At 40.3% G+C, this 18,567-nt stretch overlaps 1 protein-coding gene across 1 annotated transcript in view; it reads left to right on the top strand.

Moving 5' to 3' along the window:
- Positions 1 to 18,567, top strand: part of si:dkey-178k16.1 (band 4.1-like protein 1) — a 148,756-nt gene that overhangs the window by 112,769 nt on the left and 17,420 nt on the right. The window contains exons 12-16 of the mRNA XM_063014967.1: positions 304 to 488; positions 2,240 to 2,278; positions 3,572 to 3,607; positions 5,503 to 5,655; positions 7,455 to 8,567. Coding sequence (XP_062871037.1) covers positions 304 to 488; positions 2,240 to 2,278; positions 3,572 to 3,607; positions 5,503 to 5,655; positions 7,455 to 8,567 — 1,526 coding nt within the window. The remainder of the gene's footprint in view (positions 1 to 303; positions 489 to 2,239; positions 2,279 to 3,571; positions 3,608 to 5,502; positions 5,656 to 7,454; positions 8,568 to 18,567) is intronic.

Raw genomic sequence — 18,567 nt, 5'->3', positions numbered from 1 at the left:
ATTTGTGAAGAGCTGGAATGTCAACTGTTCAACATCACTGATTGTACTCATAAATGCTGTTTTGACTAAATAGGCACAAATTCCAACAGACACAGTCCTGCTATCAAACAAGCCAGAAATCTATCAGACCATGTTACTGCTTATGTTTAGGCACAGAGCTAATTACTAGCCATGTTCTCAAAAGAGAAACAAGTAAAAAGCTTGTCTTAATGTTTCTTTATTGTATGTTACTTCAACTAAAAGCTAATAATCCTCATCATCATCATGTAATGTGCTTATAACATGAATGTGTATTACTATTAGCCTCTGCTCTAGGAGATACAATGGACAGAATCTCCCAGCACACCTCTAGTGAACCTGCAGCCAGTCTAAGAGATGATTTTGACCAAGACTACACAGAGCCCAGTCAGGACCAGGATCTGGACCCAGAACAGGTCAGAACTGTATATAAGGGACAAGATGGAACTTTAAAGCCAATGGAACTGAAGGTACAATAAAGTTATTGAAAAGCATAACAATAAAGCTTATTGAGCATCAAATCTACAACCTCAAATCAGAAAAAGACAACTGTTTCTGATTTGGGGTTCAATATGTAATTAGACATTGTCAGACACATGAATAAATGAATGCTATACACTATATGACCAAATACCTGCCATCTAAAACAGTCATTAGATCCTCTGTAATGAGAACAAACTAATACTATATAAATACAAGTGTCTTATACTGTGCATCTTTAATGATATGACGTTTGCGGCAATTTAAAATCTACCACAGAATAGTATATATTTATATTTCATTTAGGAATCTGAACATTATGTTAACAACTGACTAACACTCATTTCTGGCATTGCTTCTCTTCCAGTTAAAATGTTATGTAATTAACTCTTAAGCCCATTTCGCTTTTCCCTGCGTCAGACATTTCCTTCCCTTCTACCTACTCTTTCCCCCCCTTAAACTTCTATTTTTTATATATGTTTTATTCTCTTTCCTGCTATACTGCCACATTTCAGTGACAGAGTAGTTTAACATGGTGTCTTTACTAAATGAAATTCAGAACTTTCTGTACCCTGTTTGTGTAGCCCATATGTTGTCATTGTCAAAATGGTATCAGAAGGACTTCTTTGTGACAAGTGATGGAAAGTGCAGTAGATGAGTAATCTACTAACAAGTACTCATTGTGCAATTACCTAGTACTTAACATTCTAAAACTGATTTTATTTTGCATATACAAAAGAGTCCCTATAGCTTAACCTTAAAAAGTGAAAAACTTTCAGTCACAATCAGTGTCTTACCTCCATATACACCCCAAATCAGAAGAAGCTGGGACAGTATGGACAATGCAAACACAGAGTTTCTTACAATTATTTTGACTTTTATTTAATTTTAGACAGTATGAACCTGAGATATTTCATGTATTGTCTGCTCAACTTCATTTCATCGGTTAAAAGGCATTTATTGCTGCATTTCAGTTCTGCAACATATTTAAAAAAAAGCTGGAATGGTAAAGCATTTACCACTTTGTAATTCCTTTCTGAGGGATCAGACGGCACTACTTAGGCTTGCACCCTTGCACTTTATGCACTGAAATTCCTCCTGATTCCTTGAATCATTTAATATTATGCACTCTATAGGGAAAATATGTATTGTATGTGAGATCCTCTGCCAATCGTTGCTCCTCAAAGACATGGATGCTGCTTTTGTTCCAAATCATGATTACAATTACCTATTTACCTCATTACTAGCCCTAAATTGCCTCCATCCCAACATAAAGTACCTTGGGTTCATACTGTCTGTGATGAAGTAAAAGTCAATGTTTTTTTTCCAGCTTTTTCTGATTTGGGGTTGTACATATCCCTGCTCACAACTTGCAGTTAATTGTCCTTAATTTATTTAAGGTTCCAATGATACAGCTTAAAGTATGGGACTAATTTAGCAGGTCAAAGACTGAAAATTGCAGTAATATATCAAACATCCATGAAAGTGGTACAAAAAATGTGAAACAGCTGGTGTGGAATTGAAGCATGGGTGTATTACACATCACTTAAAAAAAAAACACCACAACAATCACAAATTGGCTACCTTACCATACTGCTTAGTGGAAAAGTGGCATCAATCTACCTTTTTATTTCTCTAACCATGTCTGACAGTTTACTTTTCTCTCTTTTCCCTTCGGTATACATTGATGATCTCCCCTGCTTTCAACTAACTGCTTTTTCCTCTATTCTCCTGCTGGCAGAGGGAGGAGCCAGGCTCTCCCATAGACTCTAAGGCAGAGGTATTTTATTGTGTCTGCCATTTGTAGTCTGTCCTAATGTTGTCTGTTTCTGCACAGATCTTAATAGCATGGCTGTAAAGTCCATAATGTGGAGCCTTTTGTGAACATGGCTTGTCATGGCACTCAAACCATTGTGTTTATAATAGGTTATGCACTTTTGACATTAGAACCCATAAAGGAAAAATGCACTTAAAACAACCTTAAAGTAAGTATTTACAAATATTGTGTATTGTTCAGAGCCTGGGTTGCGCAGTTAGTCCACCATCGCTAAGATACTGGCGAGCGTCTACACAGACATAATTGGCTTATGTTCAGTCAGGGTGGGGGTAGATGAAGCCCTGCGATGAATTGGCACCCTGTCCAGGGTAATCCTTCCTTGCATCCAGTGTTTCGCAGTGTCTCATTACACCAGAGAATCTTTTTCCTTGTGTCATGCTGTCCTTTACATGCTTTTTACTCCAAGCAGGCTGTTGTATGCCTTTTACTCAACAGTGGCTTCCTTCTTGCTATGCCATTAAGGCCAGGTTTTCTGACCACGTTCTCTGACCTCTGCACTGGACTATTTAAAGCTCTTTTAGAGTGACCTTTAAGTTCTTTGTTAAATCCCTGACCAGTACCTTTCTTGCTTGAATTTCTGATTTGGCCATCTGGAAGGTTGCAACACTAGGAATGTTCAAGGTTGTACCAACCTTCTTTCAAAAATGTTCAGGCCATTGTGGTTCTGGGAACACTTAAAGATTTATATATGGTTTTATATCCTTGCCCTGGTTTTATATCTAAGCCTTGCCATAATTCGATTGAGAAGATTAGACGTTTCCTTCTGCATAAAGAATGGGATGTCACAAGTTCATATCCGTGTGAAGGCAGACAAGCAAATATTTTTGGCAATATAGTGTATCTGCACATGGGTTCTATTTCCATTTTTGCAGGTGTGTGTGATCCTTATCTCTCTCTTAAATAGGAAATCCGTCCAGCCCTGTTACAATTGCTTTCTATGTCAGATCATTTTTACCATTTTAATTTGGACATAGTTCATTTCTTGCTAGTCTTTGTACATTACAAATACTATGTGCATTTGAATGAATGTATTCGGACACAATTATCTGACCTTGTACGCTCTCTAAAGTGCCAAGGTCAACTTTAATGTATAAGACTTGTTTTGTTATTTGGCTGCCTGCTTGCTCATTTAATTCAACCATGCTATGCTATGTCTTCACTTGCGTCTGCCTCTACCTCTCTTTGCCCTGCCCTGCCCCGTCTTGCACCATCTCACCCACTCATCCCTTTCCCCAGTTGGACCAGGACTTGGCCCTTCGTCCCAAACAGGAGGTACTATTTCTGGCACATGCATTACCTGAGCTGTACTGTGTATCTTTATAAAGACAGATTCTGTCATATTACTTTCAGTGCAGGTTCTGCAGACTGGGCAAACAGAGCTTCATTAACTGCACAATATGTCCTCATATTTTGTGTGTTTTTGATTAAACGATGTAATGGTTTCTTTAGACTTGTTTAATATTTTAAAGTAAGGTAACTATCTGTCAGGAGCAAATCATGAATGAATGTAGCAAATATATAAAATTAAAAATGTATTATAATACCATTATTTATTAACTTATTAAATAAATTAACTTTAGAACAGTGTTTGTTTCCATAGTTACAATTGGTTATAGTGTCATTCTGAAAGGGAACTGTGTATCGACTAATTTTGAGGGCAATCTATGTAAAAAAAAAACTGAAAGCTGTAATTTACAGGGTGTAAAAGTCTGCACACCCCTTTTACCTCCACAGTTTATTATGTTATAGACTCATTCTATAATCTCCACATCATAATGCTGCCACTGCTATGCTTCACTGTAGTGATGGCATTAGCCAGGTGATGAGCGGTACCCGGTTTCCTCCAGACGTGACACTTGGTATTCAGGCCAAAAAGTTTGATTTTGGTTTCATCAGACCAGAGTATCTTGTGGTAGAGTATCTCCAGACGGGCTGTCATATGCCTTTGACTAAGGAATGGCTTCCGTCTGGCCACTCTACCATAAAGGCGTAATTTGTGTGTGCTGCCTGGATGGTTGATCTTCTGGTTCTCCCATCTCCACGAGGATACACTGGAGCTCTGTCAGAGTGACCATCGGGTTCCTGCTCACCTCTCTGGCCAAGGCCCGTCTTCCCCGATCTCAGTTTGGCCAGGCGGCCAGGTCTAGAAAGATTTTTGGTGGTTCCAAACGTCTTCAATTTACGAATGATGGTGGCCACTGTGCTCTTCAGGACATGTACCCTTCTCCACATCTATGCCTTGACACAATCCTGTTTTTGAGGTCTGCAGATAATTCATTTGACCTCATGGCTTGGAGTTTGCGCTGATATGCACCGTCAACTGTGGGACCTTATATAGGCAGGTGTTGGCAATTCCCAATCATGTCCAATCAATTGAATTTACCACAGTTGGACTCCAATTAAATTGTAGAAACATCTCAGGCAGTATCAGTGAAAATAAAAAATGCACCTCAGCTCACTTTTGGGTGTCATATCAATGGGTGTGTACATTTGTGTACATTTACATTTAGATTTTTAATAATTTAGCACAAATGTCTAAAAACCTGCTTTCACTTTGTCATTGTGGCTATTTTGTGTAAAATTTTGTGACAAAAAAACTCAATCTATTATAGAAAACGTTGAGAAGGTGAAAGGGGTGTGCAGACTTTCCGGCTTAACTGTGTATATATATATACACAGTATGTATGTATGTATGTATATAGTGTCAGAAAGCTGGGTCTCTGTCTGAAGCCATGGGTTTTCCAGCAAGACAATGACCCAAAGCATACTTTATACCCAGTGTTATAATGAAAACAAAGAAATAAACAAGTTAATACCAAAGCATGTATAATAGCAATACTTTTGTTTTCTGGGAGAAGTATGGACAATATATTGGGTTTTAATATTTTTGGCCATGAGTTATTAATATGGGGGTTGTATATTCATGATTTGCTCTGGCATGGTTACCAAGTTCCTAAGAAAACTTTTGTGTCCCAGCACTATCCACAGTTTTCTTTCTGCTAAGATAAACATTTTTTGATGTAGTAACCGCCTAGTAAAGACATAGTAAAAAAAGTCATTTTTCATATAATTGCCTTTGTAATGAAAACAAATACATACAATATTAGATTTGTGTTTTTTTTAAACTGTAATATGAAGTTTTTGTACCTAATAAGCATGTTTTGCAGCCGTTCCTCGATAAACCAGAAGACGTACTGCAAAAACATCAGGCAAGTATCAATGAACTGAAGCGAGCACTAAGAGAACCCAACAGCAAGCTTGTCCATCGAGAGAAACGTCTATCTGGAGCTTCATCTGGCAGCACTCCAGAGAAGAAACCTGTAAGTTTACAAGGAAAAGTCTGTAGTGTGCAGACAGGTGCTGATTGTTTAATTAATCTAAGAGAACATTACATATTTTGTACTATGTAGAATGCTTTAAAGTTTGCTTTCAGTGGGGAAAATAGTAAAAGACTATTAAAACCTTATGCAGATTTCACTGGTTAAAGAGCAAACTGGGAGCTTAAATTTGCATTTAGTAAATTTGTATTTAGATTAATATAATTATGTTTGAAACAGACCTGATGCTTTTAAGTACATTTTAGGTAATGACTAGAAATGTATTCCCATTTAAAATTTTAAACTTTGGACTACAAGTTAATTTTACACCAGAAGTGAAACTGCAATGCTTATAATTTACACAGAATGCAACATACACCAATGAGGCATAACATTATGTCCACCCTCCTAATATTGTGTTGGTCCCCTTGACCCGTCTAAAACACCACTAGACCCCTGAAGGTGTGCTGTGGTATCTGGCACCAAGATGTTAGCAGCAGATCCTTGAACTCCTGTGAGTTGCGATTGTGGGGCCTCCATGGAATCGGACTTGTTTGTCCAGTACATTCCACAGATGCTTGATTGGATTGAGATCTGGGGAATTTGGAAACCAAGTCAACACCTCAAACTCATTGTTGTGCTCCTCAAACCATTCCTGAACCATTTTTGCTTTGCAGGGCGCATTATCCTGCTGAAAGAGGCCACAGCCTTCAGGGAATACTGTTTCCATTAGAGTGTGTACATGGTGTGCAACAATGCTTAGGTAGGTGGTACATGTCAAAGTAACATCCACATGGATGGCAGGACCCAAGGTTACCCAGCAGACGCCCCTGGCCATCCACATGATGTAAAAAAAAAACGAGATTCATCAGACCAGGCCATCTTCTTCCATTGCTCCGTGGTCTAGTTCCGATGCTCATGTGCCCATTGTTGGCGCTTTCGGTGGTGGACAGGGGTCAGCATGGGCACCCTGACTGGTCTGCGGCTATGCAGCCCTATACACAACAAACCTTGCTATCAGAACCAGCATTAACTTTTTCAGCAATTTGAGCTACAGTCGCTCGTCTGTTGGCCAGCCTTCGCTCCCCTCATGCATCATGACCTTGTCGTCAGTTTACCACTGTTCCTTCCTTGGACCACTTTTGATAGATACTGACCACTGCAGACCAAGAACACCCTTCAAGAGCTGCAATTTTGGAGATGCTCTGACCCAGTCGTCTAGCCATCACAATTTGGCCCTTGTCAAACTCGCTTAAATCCTTACGCTTGCTCAAATTTTTCCTGCTTTTAACACATCAACTTAAATGTTCACCTGCTGCCTAATATATCACACTCACTAATAGGTGTCATGATGAAGAGATAATCAGTGTTATTCACTTCACTTGTCAGTGGTCATAATGTTATGCCTAGTCGGTGTATGTTGAAATAAATTTTTCTACACCACCAAATTAATGGTCTAGGCTCTATATGTAAATTGTTGATCCCTGATACTTTTAGAAAATCCACAAAAATTGAGTTTGTAGTATGAAATATGTGGTTGGTATGTGTTGAATCAGGTAAAATACCAAGACTACCATGACAAACATGTCCCTTAGAAGTACAGTATATGTAAAAAACTGTAAAACCATGACTTGTGGAAGCATAGTGACTGGGCAGATTGGGCAGAAAGTTGTGCAGTTACAGCATCTGGTGTAAAATATCAGTTGCATGTTTCCAACAGAACTAAAACAGTTTCAATAATACAAATAATATTAGCAACACGTATAAGCCATTGAATGTGTTCACTCTATATTGATACATAGGCCTCTGAAGAGCCCATATTTATTGAGAAGCAAGACGGTGGTCAAAGAGAGCTAAGCCTTAATTCAGCAGAGGAAATGAAAAAGAGCACTGCTAGACTAGATCTATCACTTATCCAACATGAAAAAGAGGAAGTGATATGTGGAAAAATCTATACGACTCATAATGGTGACACATTAGAAAGCCACAACAGGAAAGCGAATAAGGATTCCATGGCTTCAGTGGAGAAGCCTAAACAAACGAAAAATTCTGCATTAAAGAACAAACATATTAAAGATCCACAGTTTGTTAAAAAGAATAAAAATGACAGTGCACACTTAAACAGCGTTCATGCAAATGGCTTTGATGAATATCCAACAGAGACTGTTTGGACCGAAAGGAAATATGTTGGGATAATCCATTCAGAAGATAGCAAGAGCTCAGATTTTTGGAACTATGAGGACAGAAGCTTGGGTGAGACTTCTTTAAATGCAGGAACAGACCATGATATTAGAGATCAGTGTGTGGGAAGCATGTGGCAGAGGCATTCTATGGAAAGTACATCAAACCAGACTGAAGCCACCATTACAATCCAATCTGATCTCACTAATAAAAACGACAAGGCTATTATAAGGAGTGATTCTGTTCAGAGCGATAACGCTCAACCTGAGGTGAAGCGAATTGTTCCACTAAAGCCTGAGAGGTCCAAGAAATTGAAAGAAAAACATGGAGTCAAACCTCAAGACAAGACTGAGAGGACACGTTCAGTGGATGAGCTAACTGGAGGTGACAGGATACCGGTACAAATAAGTAGACCTGAATCTGAAATTAAAAAAATTGACTTGGGTGCTAATGGCCATGGAAGAGAAACCAGACCACACAACCAGCCCTCACCTCAAGACAGTGTTTATCAGAGACTTGGTCCTGAATTTGACCAGCTGTACTATGAAGATTCTTCCCCACTGTCTGATTCCCCATCACCCTCAACATTTTCCTGCTTTGACCAAACAGCTCTCCTGTATCCTCATGTAAAATCTCAGAAATCAAGAGAATCTCGACCCAAACAATCTCCCACAGACTCCAGCCACAGCCTCCTCAAGAGCTCCGGCTTAGAAACGGCTAAAAGGAAACCATTGGTAACGACTGCTTGGCATCTGCTTATCAATCATAGGAACTATAAGCATTGCATGAACCTACATATCCATATATTCTATTTTTTCAGCTTTAATCCGTACATCTGTATAGCATAATCACTTGTATCTGAGAGATGAGTGAAATTCCCAGTGTAATGTAACGGCTGGCTGATTGGATAAGAATAACTTCCTTTTTTCCCTTTCGTTCTTCCTCATAGCTCAACATCTGCTTGCACATTTGAGACACCCATGGGAACTCCCATATAATATTCATCGCTTAGAACTTCTCTCAAATTTACCACTGTATCTATGGTATTCCTTTCAACAGCCTTTATCCAGTACCCATTAGATCTTTCAAAATAAAAATGGTTGTTGCTAGAAATCAAAAGCACCATGCTGTTATGCAAATGTCATTTTTGCAATGTAAGGGCTTTTCAAGGCCAGACAGTCATGTATTTGCTTTTGAGTGGTTTCAGAGCTATTTTGGTAAGTGAGTGAAGTAGACATTGTTTCTGGACTGCTACTAAGTTATATACTATTATAAAAATTACAGATTTTAGATTTTCTATTTGTTTTTATTATCTTTTAGAAGAAACTGAAGAATAAACAAGCACTGGTTAACAAAAATCTGGAGTTAGTATACATACTGTATGTAAAGTGACTATTACTAAAGGTCAGTTTGTTCCCATGCCAGCAGTCATAGTTTTTTCATCCTTAAAATGACATTTGCCTCAGAGAAATGTGTCTTATTTATAAACCAATCTATTATTATAATCTACAGTATATAAGTATAAATATTGCAAATAGAAATGACTTTTTCCACTTTCCTTTCATAATTGCACCAACAGTGATGAATAAATTGCAATTATCACAGCTGAACATCATTTAATATGTTAACACTTATTGGATTTGACCATGAAAACTACCAGAATAGTTTGTAGTATTCTGACGTTATAAAAATTGAAACACAGCTTTTTTTTTTTTTTTTTAACTAGTTAGCTTAGCACATCCAGTGGATAGCTGATGGAAACCCTTCATACAGATGCAGTCCCAATTTACATAATTTCCCTTATATACAGTATGTGTTTAGGAATAGCCAAATACTGTATATAAAGTATGTAGGCAAAAGTATGGTAGGCAAACTATAATACACAAGACAGGGTTGCTTGTTAACCACTAATTAGCTTAAATAGTAGTAATTTTTATCTGGTTATTGTCAGATGTGTATTTAGTACATACAGCTGAAGTCATAAGTTTACATAACTTACATAAAAGTTAGTCATTAAAAAATATTTATCTCCTCCACATTCCACGTCAAGTTATAGTTTTAGCAAGTTTTGACAACACATTTTTCCAATGATTGATTACAAACAAATCAGTTCTTATTAATTATAATTGTAATTAAAATTCACTATATTAAAATGCCAGTGGGTCAGAAGTTTACATACACAAGTTTACTGTGGCTTTAAATAGCTTCCAGAAAATAAAATCATGGCTTTAAAAGCTTCTGATAGCCTGATTGACATGTGCATTGATATGATGTGTACCTGTGGCAGTATTTTAAGGCCTTCCTTCAAGGCTTGTCTTCAATTGCTTGACATCATAAACAAATCAAAATAAATGATCCAAGACATCAAGAACAGCCAACAAGAATTGTGGACCTCCATAAATCTGGTACATAATTGGAAGCAATTCCAAATACCTAAAAGACCACAGTTCACAGTCGTTGTTTAGGAATGGAATGTGTTCTTTCTCTTAGAGATGAATGTACTTTGGTCAGAAAAATATGAATCAATCCATGCTGGAGGAAACAGGTATAAAAGTACCTTTATGGACAGTAAAGCGTGTCCTATAAGCGACATGACTGCCAAATGCCGCTTAGCAAAGAGGCCAAGTTACAGTTTGCAATCGCACATGGAGACACAATGGGCCATACTTTTTGTGGGGCTATGTAAGAGAATGCTCTTATTGTGAACCTTTTTACCCACATGAGGTTGAAGCTTGCAAGTTTGAGGCAGCCATGCCAACAATGCCATTGATATGATATATCAATTATAGGACAGTGGTAGCCTAGTGGGTAGGGCTTTATGCCATCAACTGAAAGGTTGAGAGTTCGAATCCCAAATCTGCCATGCAGCCACTGTTGAGCTCTTGAACAAGGTCCTTAACCCTCTCTGTTCCAGTAGGCGCCATACAATGACTGACCATGCGCTCTGGCCCCAGCTTCCAAACTAGCTGGGATATGCGAAGAAAATCTGTGTATGTATATATGACAAATGAAGGCATTCTTCTTCTTTATTTGATGGCAATTTGCAGTGTCTGCACTCACAATGTCCAGAACTCACTATTAGACTTTACCACAGACTGAACTCTTTCATGTTTTTCACTAATTATAACATTCATTAGAAATACTTTGACTTTATATATATGGTTAGTTTAATTCTAATTCATTTGAACTATCCTCCAGACCACCCAAGGAGAATGGGTCCCTGTTGAGTCTCTCAAGGTTTCTTCCCTGTAATTTTAAGGGATTTTTTCCTGCCACTATTGCCCTCATCTTGCTCAACAGGGCATTTTTGGTTTTCAGTTCTGGATTATGTAAAGTTGCTTTGAGACGATGTAAATATTGTAAAAAGCAGCTGCTCAAGTGGTGCAGCGGTAAAGTATGCTAGCTCACCAGAGTTGGGGTTTCCAGATACATCGTATCGAAACTCAACTCTAACTTTCCGACTGGGTTGGGCGGCAGCATGAACAACGTTTGGCTGTTGTTCAGGGTTAGAGGGTAGAGAGTCGGAGCATAGGTCCTCATAACTGGTACAACTGCGGCCCCTGCTGGTTGACTGACGGCGCCTGCACAGCGCTGAGGAATAACATTGAGGTGGGTGTGACCCTCCGTGCGCAGTGTCTCTCGGTGTATGAACTCGGCTCGTGCAGGTGAAAAATGCAGGCTGTACTGATTGCGTACCGGAGGGGGCGCAAGTTAGTTGAGTGGCGTTCTCAGTTGGCGGTGAAGGGTCGAATCAGTATAGAGGATTCAGGGTAATTGGACACGACTAAATTAGGGGATAAAAATTGGGGGAAAAAGTGGGAAAAAATAGATAATTAAAAAAAATATACAGTGAAGCCCGAAATTATTCATACCCCTGGCAAATTTTGACTTAAAGTTACTTTTATTCAACCAGCAAATTTTTTTTTGGACCGGAAATGACACAGGCGTCTCCCAGAAGATAATAAGACGATGTACAAGAGGCATCATTATGGAAAAAAATATTTCTCAGCTTTTATTTACATTTGAACAAAAAGTGGCATGTCCAAAATTATTCATACCCTTCTCAATAATTAATAGAAAAGCCTTTATTGGCTATTACAGCAATCAAACGCTTCCTATAATTGCTGACCAGCTTTTTGCATGTCTCCACTGGTATTTTTGCCCATTCATCTTTAGCGATGAGCTCCAACTCTTTCAGGTTGGAGGGTCTCCTTGTCATCACCCTGATCTTTAGCTCCCTCCACAGATTCTCAATTGGATTCAAGTCAGGACTCTGGCTGGGCCACTGCAAAATGTTAATGTTTTTGTCCGCTAACCATTTCTTCACCACTTTTGCTGTGTGTTTTGGGTCGTTGTCGTGCTGAAATGTCCACTGGTGCCCAAGGCCAAGTTTCTCTGCAGACTGCCTGATGTTGTTGTTGAGAATCTTGATGTATTGATCTTTTTTCATGATGCCGTTTACTGTGATTAGGTTCCCTGGTCCATTGGCTGAAAAACACCCCCAAATCATTAGGTTCCCACCACCATGTTTGACAGTGGGGATGGTGTTCTTAGGGTTGAAGGCTTCTCCTTTTTTACGCCAAATGAAGGATACATCATTGTGGCCAAACAATTCAATTTTTGTTTCATCTGACCATAAAACAGAAGACCAGAAGTCTTCTTCTTTGTCCAGATGAGCATTTGCAAAGGCCAAGCGAGCTTTTGTGTGCCTTTTCTGGAGAAGTGGCGTCCTCCTTGGTCTGCGTCCGTGGAACCCAGCAGTGTGCAGTGTCCGTTGGACTGTCTGCCTTGAGACGTTGCCACCAGCAGAGCCCAGATTCACCAGGATGGCCTTGGTGGTGATCCTTGGATTCTTTTTCACCTCTCTCACTATCCTCCTGGCCAGCACAGGTGTCACTTTTGGCTTCCGACCACGTCCTCTGAGATTTTCCACAGTGCGGAATGTCTTGTATTTTTTAATAATACTTTGCACTGTAGCCACTGGAACTTGAAAACATTTAGATATGGCCTTATAGCCCTTTCCTGACTTGTGAGCTGCCACAATGCACAGCCGCAGGTCCTTAGTGAGCTCCTTTGTCTTAGCCATGACTGTCCACAAACCAACTGCAGAGAGTTGCTGTTTTTCACCTGTTGAGTTGATTACAACAGCTGTTCCCAATGAATCAGGGTAATTAGGATGCTTTAGAACAGCTTGGACTATTTGGAATGGTATAGAACTTTGGATTTTCCCATAGACTGTGACAGTTTGCAAAGGGTATGAATAATTTTGGACATGCCCCTTTTTGTTCAAATGTAAATAAAAGCTGGGAAATATTTTTTTCCATAATGATGCCTCTTGTACATCGTCTTATTATCTTCTGGAAGACACCTGTGTCATTTCTGGTCAAAAAAAAAATTGCTGGTTGAATAAAAGTAACTTTAAGTCAAAATTTGCCAGGGGTATGAATAATTTCGGGCTTCACTGTATATACATACATACAGGGGTTGGACAAAATAACTGAAACACCTGTCATTTTAGTGTGGTAGGTTTCATGGCTAAATTGGACCAGTCTGGTGGCCAATCTTCATTAATTGCACATTGCACCAGTAAGAGCAGAGTGTGAAGCTTCAATTAGCAGGGTAAGAGCACAGTTTTGCTCAAAATATTGCAATGCACACAACATTATGGGTGACATACCAGAGTTCAAAAGAGGACAAATTGTTGGTGCACGTCTTGCTGGCGCATCTGTGACCAAGACAGCAAGTCTTTGTGATGTATCAAGAGCCACGGTATCCAGGGTAATGTCAGCATACCACCAAGAAGGACAAACCACATCCAACAGGATTAACTGTGGACGCAAGAGGAAGCTGTCTGAAAGGGATGTTCGGGTGCTAACCCGGATTGTATCCAAAAAACATAAAACCACGGCTGCCCAAATCACGGCAGAATTAAATGTGCACCTCAACTCTCCTGTTTCCACCAGAACTGTCCGTCGGGAGCTCCACAGGGTCAATATACACGGCCGGGCTGCTATAGCCAAACCTTTGGTCACTCGTGCCAATGCCAAACGTCGGTTTCAATGGTGCAGGGAGCGCAAATATTGGGCTGTGGACAATGTGAAACATGTATTGTTCTCTGATGAGTCCACCTTTACTGTTTTCCCCACATCCGGGAGAGTTACGGTGTGGAGAAGCCCCAAAGAAGCGTACCACCCAGACTGTTGCATGCCCAGAGTGAAGCATGGGGGTGGATCAGTGATGGTTTGGGCTGCCATATCATGGCATTCCCTTGGCCCAATACTTGTGCTAGATGGGTGCGTCACTGCCAAGGACTACCGAACCATTCTGGAGGACCATGTGCATCCAATGGCGGTGCCGTGTATCAGGATGACAATGCACCAATACACAAAGCAAGACTGGTGAAAGATTGGTTTGATGAACATGAAAGTGAAGTTGAACATCTCCCATGGCCTGCACAGTCACCAGATCTAAATATTATTGAGCCACTTTGGGGTGTTTCGGAGAAGCGAGTCAGGAAACGTTTTCCTCCACCGGCATCACGTAGTGACCTGGCCACTATCCTGCAAGAAGAATGGCTTAAAATCCCTCTGACCACTGTGCAGGACTTGTATATGTCATTTCCAAGACGAATTGATGCTGTATTGGCCGCAAAAGGAGGCCCTACACCATACTAATAAATTATTGTGGTCTAAAACCAGGTGTTTCAGTTATTTTGTCCAACCCCTGTATATATATATATATACAGGGGTTGGACAAAATAACTGAAACACCTGTCATTTTAGTGTGGGAGGTTTCATGGCTAAATTGGACCAGTCTGGTGGCCAATCTTCATTAATTGCACATTGCACCAGTAAGAGCAGAGTGTGAAGGTTCAATTAGCAGGGTAAGAGCACAGTTTTGCTCAAAATATTGCAATGCACACAACATTATGGGTGACATACCAGAGTTCAAAAGAGGACAAATTGTTGGTGCACGTCTTGCTGGCGCATCTGTGACCAAGACAGCAAGTCTTTGTGATGTATCAAGAGCCACGGTATCCAGGGTAATGTCAGCATACCACCAAGAAGGACAAACCACATCCGACAGGATTAACTGTGGACACAAGAGGAAGCTGTCTGAAAGGGATGTTCGGGTGCTAACCCGGATTGTATCCAAAAAACATAAAACCACGGCTGCCCAAATCACGGCAGAATTAAATGTGCACCTCAACTCTCCTGTTTCCACCAGAACTGTCCGTCGGGAGCTCCACAGGGTCAATATACACGGCCGGGCTGCTATAGCCAAACCTTTGGTCACTCGTGCCAATGCCAAACATCGGTTTCAATGGTGCAAGGAGCGCAAATCTTGGGCTGTGGACAATGTGAAACATGTATTGTTCTCTGATGAGTCCACCTTTACTGTTTTCCCCACATCCGGGAGAGTTACTGTGTGGAGAAGCCCCAAAGAAGCGTACCACCCAGACTGTTGCATGCCCAGAGTGAAGCATGGGGTGGATCAGTGATGGTTTGGGCTGCCATATCATGGCATTCCCTTGGCCCAATACTTGTGCTAGATGGGCGCGTCACTGCCAAGGACTACCGAACCATTCTGGAGGACCATGTGCATTCAATGGCGGTGCCGTGTATCAGGATGACAATGCACCAATACACACAGCAAGACTGGTGAAAGATTGGTTTGATGAACATGAAAGTGAAGTTGAACATCTCCCATGGCCTGCACAGTCACCAGATCTAAATATTATTGAGCCACTTTGGGGTGTTTTGGAGAAGCGAGTCAGGAAACGTTTTACTCCACCAGCATCACGTAGTGACCTGGCCACTATCCTGCAAGAAGAATGGCTTAAAATCCCTCTGACCACTGTGCAGGACTTGTATATGTCATTTCCAAGACGAATTGATGCTGTATTGGCTGCAAAAGGAGGCCCTACACCATACTAATAATTTATTGTGGTCTAAAACCAGGTGTTTCAGTTATTTTGTCCAACCCCTGTATATACAGTGTATCACAAAAGTGAGTACACCCCTCACATTTCTGCAGATATTTAAGTATATCTTTTCATGGGACAACACTGACAAAATGACACTTTGACACAATGAAAAGTAGTCTGTGTGCAGCTTATATAACAGTGTAAATTTATTCTTCCCTCAAAATAACTCAATATACAGCCATTAATGTCTAAACCACCGGCAACAAAAGTGAGTACACCCCTTAGTGAAAGTTCCTGAAGTGTCAATATTTTGTGTGGCCACCATTATTTCCCAGAACTGCCTTAACTCTCCTGGGCATGGAGTTTACCAGAGCTTCACAGGTTGCCACTGGAATGCTTTTCCACTCCTCCATGACGACATCACAGAGCTGGCGGATATTCGAGACTTTGCGCTCCTCACCCTTCCGCTTGAGGATGCCGCAAAGATGTTCTATTGGGTTTAGGTCTGGAGACATGCTTGGCCAGTCCATCACCTTTACCCTCAGCCTCTTCAATAAAGCAGTGGTCGTCTTAGAGGTGTGTTTGGGGTCATTATCATGCTGGAACACTGCCCTGCGACCCAGTTTCCGGAGGGAGGGGATCATGCTCTGCTTCAGTATTTCACAGTACATATTGGAGTTCATGTGTCCCTCAATGAAATGTAACTCCCCAACACCTGCTGCACCCATGCAGCCCCAGACCATGGCATTCCCACCACCATGCTTGACTGTAGGCATGACACACTTATCTTTGTACTCCTCACCTGATTGCCGCCACACATGCTTGAGACCATCTGAACCAAACAAATTAATCTTGGTCTCATCAGACCATAGGACATGGTTCCAGTAATCCATGTCCTTTGTTGACATGTCTTCAGCAAACTGTTTGCGGGCTTTCTTGTGTAGAGACTTCAGAAGAGGCTTCCTTCTGGGGTGACAGCCATGCAGACCAATTTGATGTAGTGTGCGGCGTATGGTCTGAGCACTGACAGGCTGACCCCCCACCTTTTCAATCTCTGCAGCAATGCTGACAGCACTCCTGCGCCTATCTTTCAAAGACAGCAGTTGGATGTGACGCTGAGCACGTGCACTCAGTTTCTTTGGACGACCAATGCGAGGTCTGTTCTGAGTGGACCCTGCTCTTTAAAAACGCTGGATGATCTTGGCCACTGTGCTGCAGCTCAGTTTCAGGGTGTTGGCAATCTTCTTGTAGCCTTGGCCATCTTCATGTAGCGCAACAATTCGTCTTTTAAGATCCTCAGAGAGTTCTTTGCCATGAGGTGCCATGTTGGAACTTTCAGTGACCAGTATGAGAGAGTGTGAGAGCTGTACTACTAAATTGAACACACCTGCTCCCTATGCACACCTGAGACCTAGTAACACTAACAAATCACATGCCATTTTGGAGGGAAAATGACAAGCAGTGCTCAATTTGGACATTTAGGGGTGTAGTCTCTTAGGGGTGTACTCACTTTTGTTGCCGGTGGTTTAGACATTAATGGCTGTATATTGAGTTATTTTGAGGGAAGAATAAATTTACACTGTTATATAAGCTGCACACAGACTACTTTTCATTGTGTCAGTGTCATTTTGTCAGTGTTGTCCCATGAAAAGATATACTTAAATATCTGCAGAAATGTGAGGGGTGTACTCACTTTTGTGATACACTGTATATACATATACATATATATATATATATATATATATATATATATATATATATATATATATATACAGTAAAAAGCACTATACAAATAAATGTACTTTTTGGAGAAATGTCCTCTAAACGAACAAACATGGAACATCATTCATGATGTTATGTGCAGAGATAAAATGGACAGACTTGCAAGCTAAAGGACACCATCCCATCCCTGAGGCATTGGGATCATCATTTTGCTGCAGGGAAACCGGTGCACATATTTTGTAGAGTTATCTCAAGATTTTAGCCAGGAAGTTAAAACTTGGGGGCAAATGGGTGTTTCAAATGGACAGTGATGTCAAACATACTTCAAAAGTGTAGCAAAATTGCTTAGGGACAACAAAGTGAAGTGATGGTAAGTGGGCATTCACTTCACTTGACCTCAATCCTGTAGAAAATGTATGGGCAGAACTGAAAAAGCAAAGGCTTGTGGAGGCTACCCAAAATATTTGACCCATGTGAAACAATGTAAAGTTGATGCTTACCTATACTAACCATGTGTATGTGAACTTCTGAGCCTCTGGGAATGTGATGAAAGAAATAAAGGCTAAAATGATTCATTGTCTTTAGTATTATTGACAATTCACATACGTACAACATTGTAGTGATCCTAATGAGTGACCTATGAGATGGAATGTGTACTAGGATTAAATATTAGAAATTGTAAAAAAATGAATGTGACTACATTTTAAACTTATGACTTCATCTGTATGGTAAAAGTACTAAAAGAAGAAAGAACCCTATATTAAATTACATTTTTTAAATGTGTTATGCAAAATTATTTAATCATAAATAAGTACTTATTTATAATCAAAAGCAGCCACCCAAAAGCTATGGTACTTAGCTATGTTACGTATTCTTTGGTACATTAATAGCTTTTACACCGACCAGGCATAACATTATGAACACTGACAGGTGAAGGGAATAACACTGATTATCTCTGTCATGGCAACTGTTAGTGGGTGGGATATATTAGGCAGCAAGTGAACATTTTATCCTTAAACTGGATGTTTTAGAGGCCAAATTGTGATGGCTAGACGACTGGGTCAGAGCATCTCCAACACTGCAGC

Source organism: Trichomycterus rosablanca, chromosome 19 (genome assembly GCF_030014385.1).
Source record: "Trichomycterus rosablanca isolate fTriRos1 chromosome 19, fTriRos1.hap1, whole genome shotgun sequence".
Classification (NCBI taxonomy): domain Eukaryota; kingdom Metazoa; phylum Chordata; class Actinopteri; order Siluriformes; family Trichomycteridae; genus Trichomycterus; species Trichomycterus rosablanca.
The sequence above is the reverse complement of the archived record's forward strand: the minus strand, read 5'-3'. Positions and strand labels throughout refer to the sequence as shown.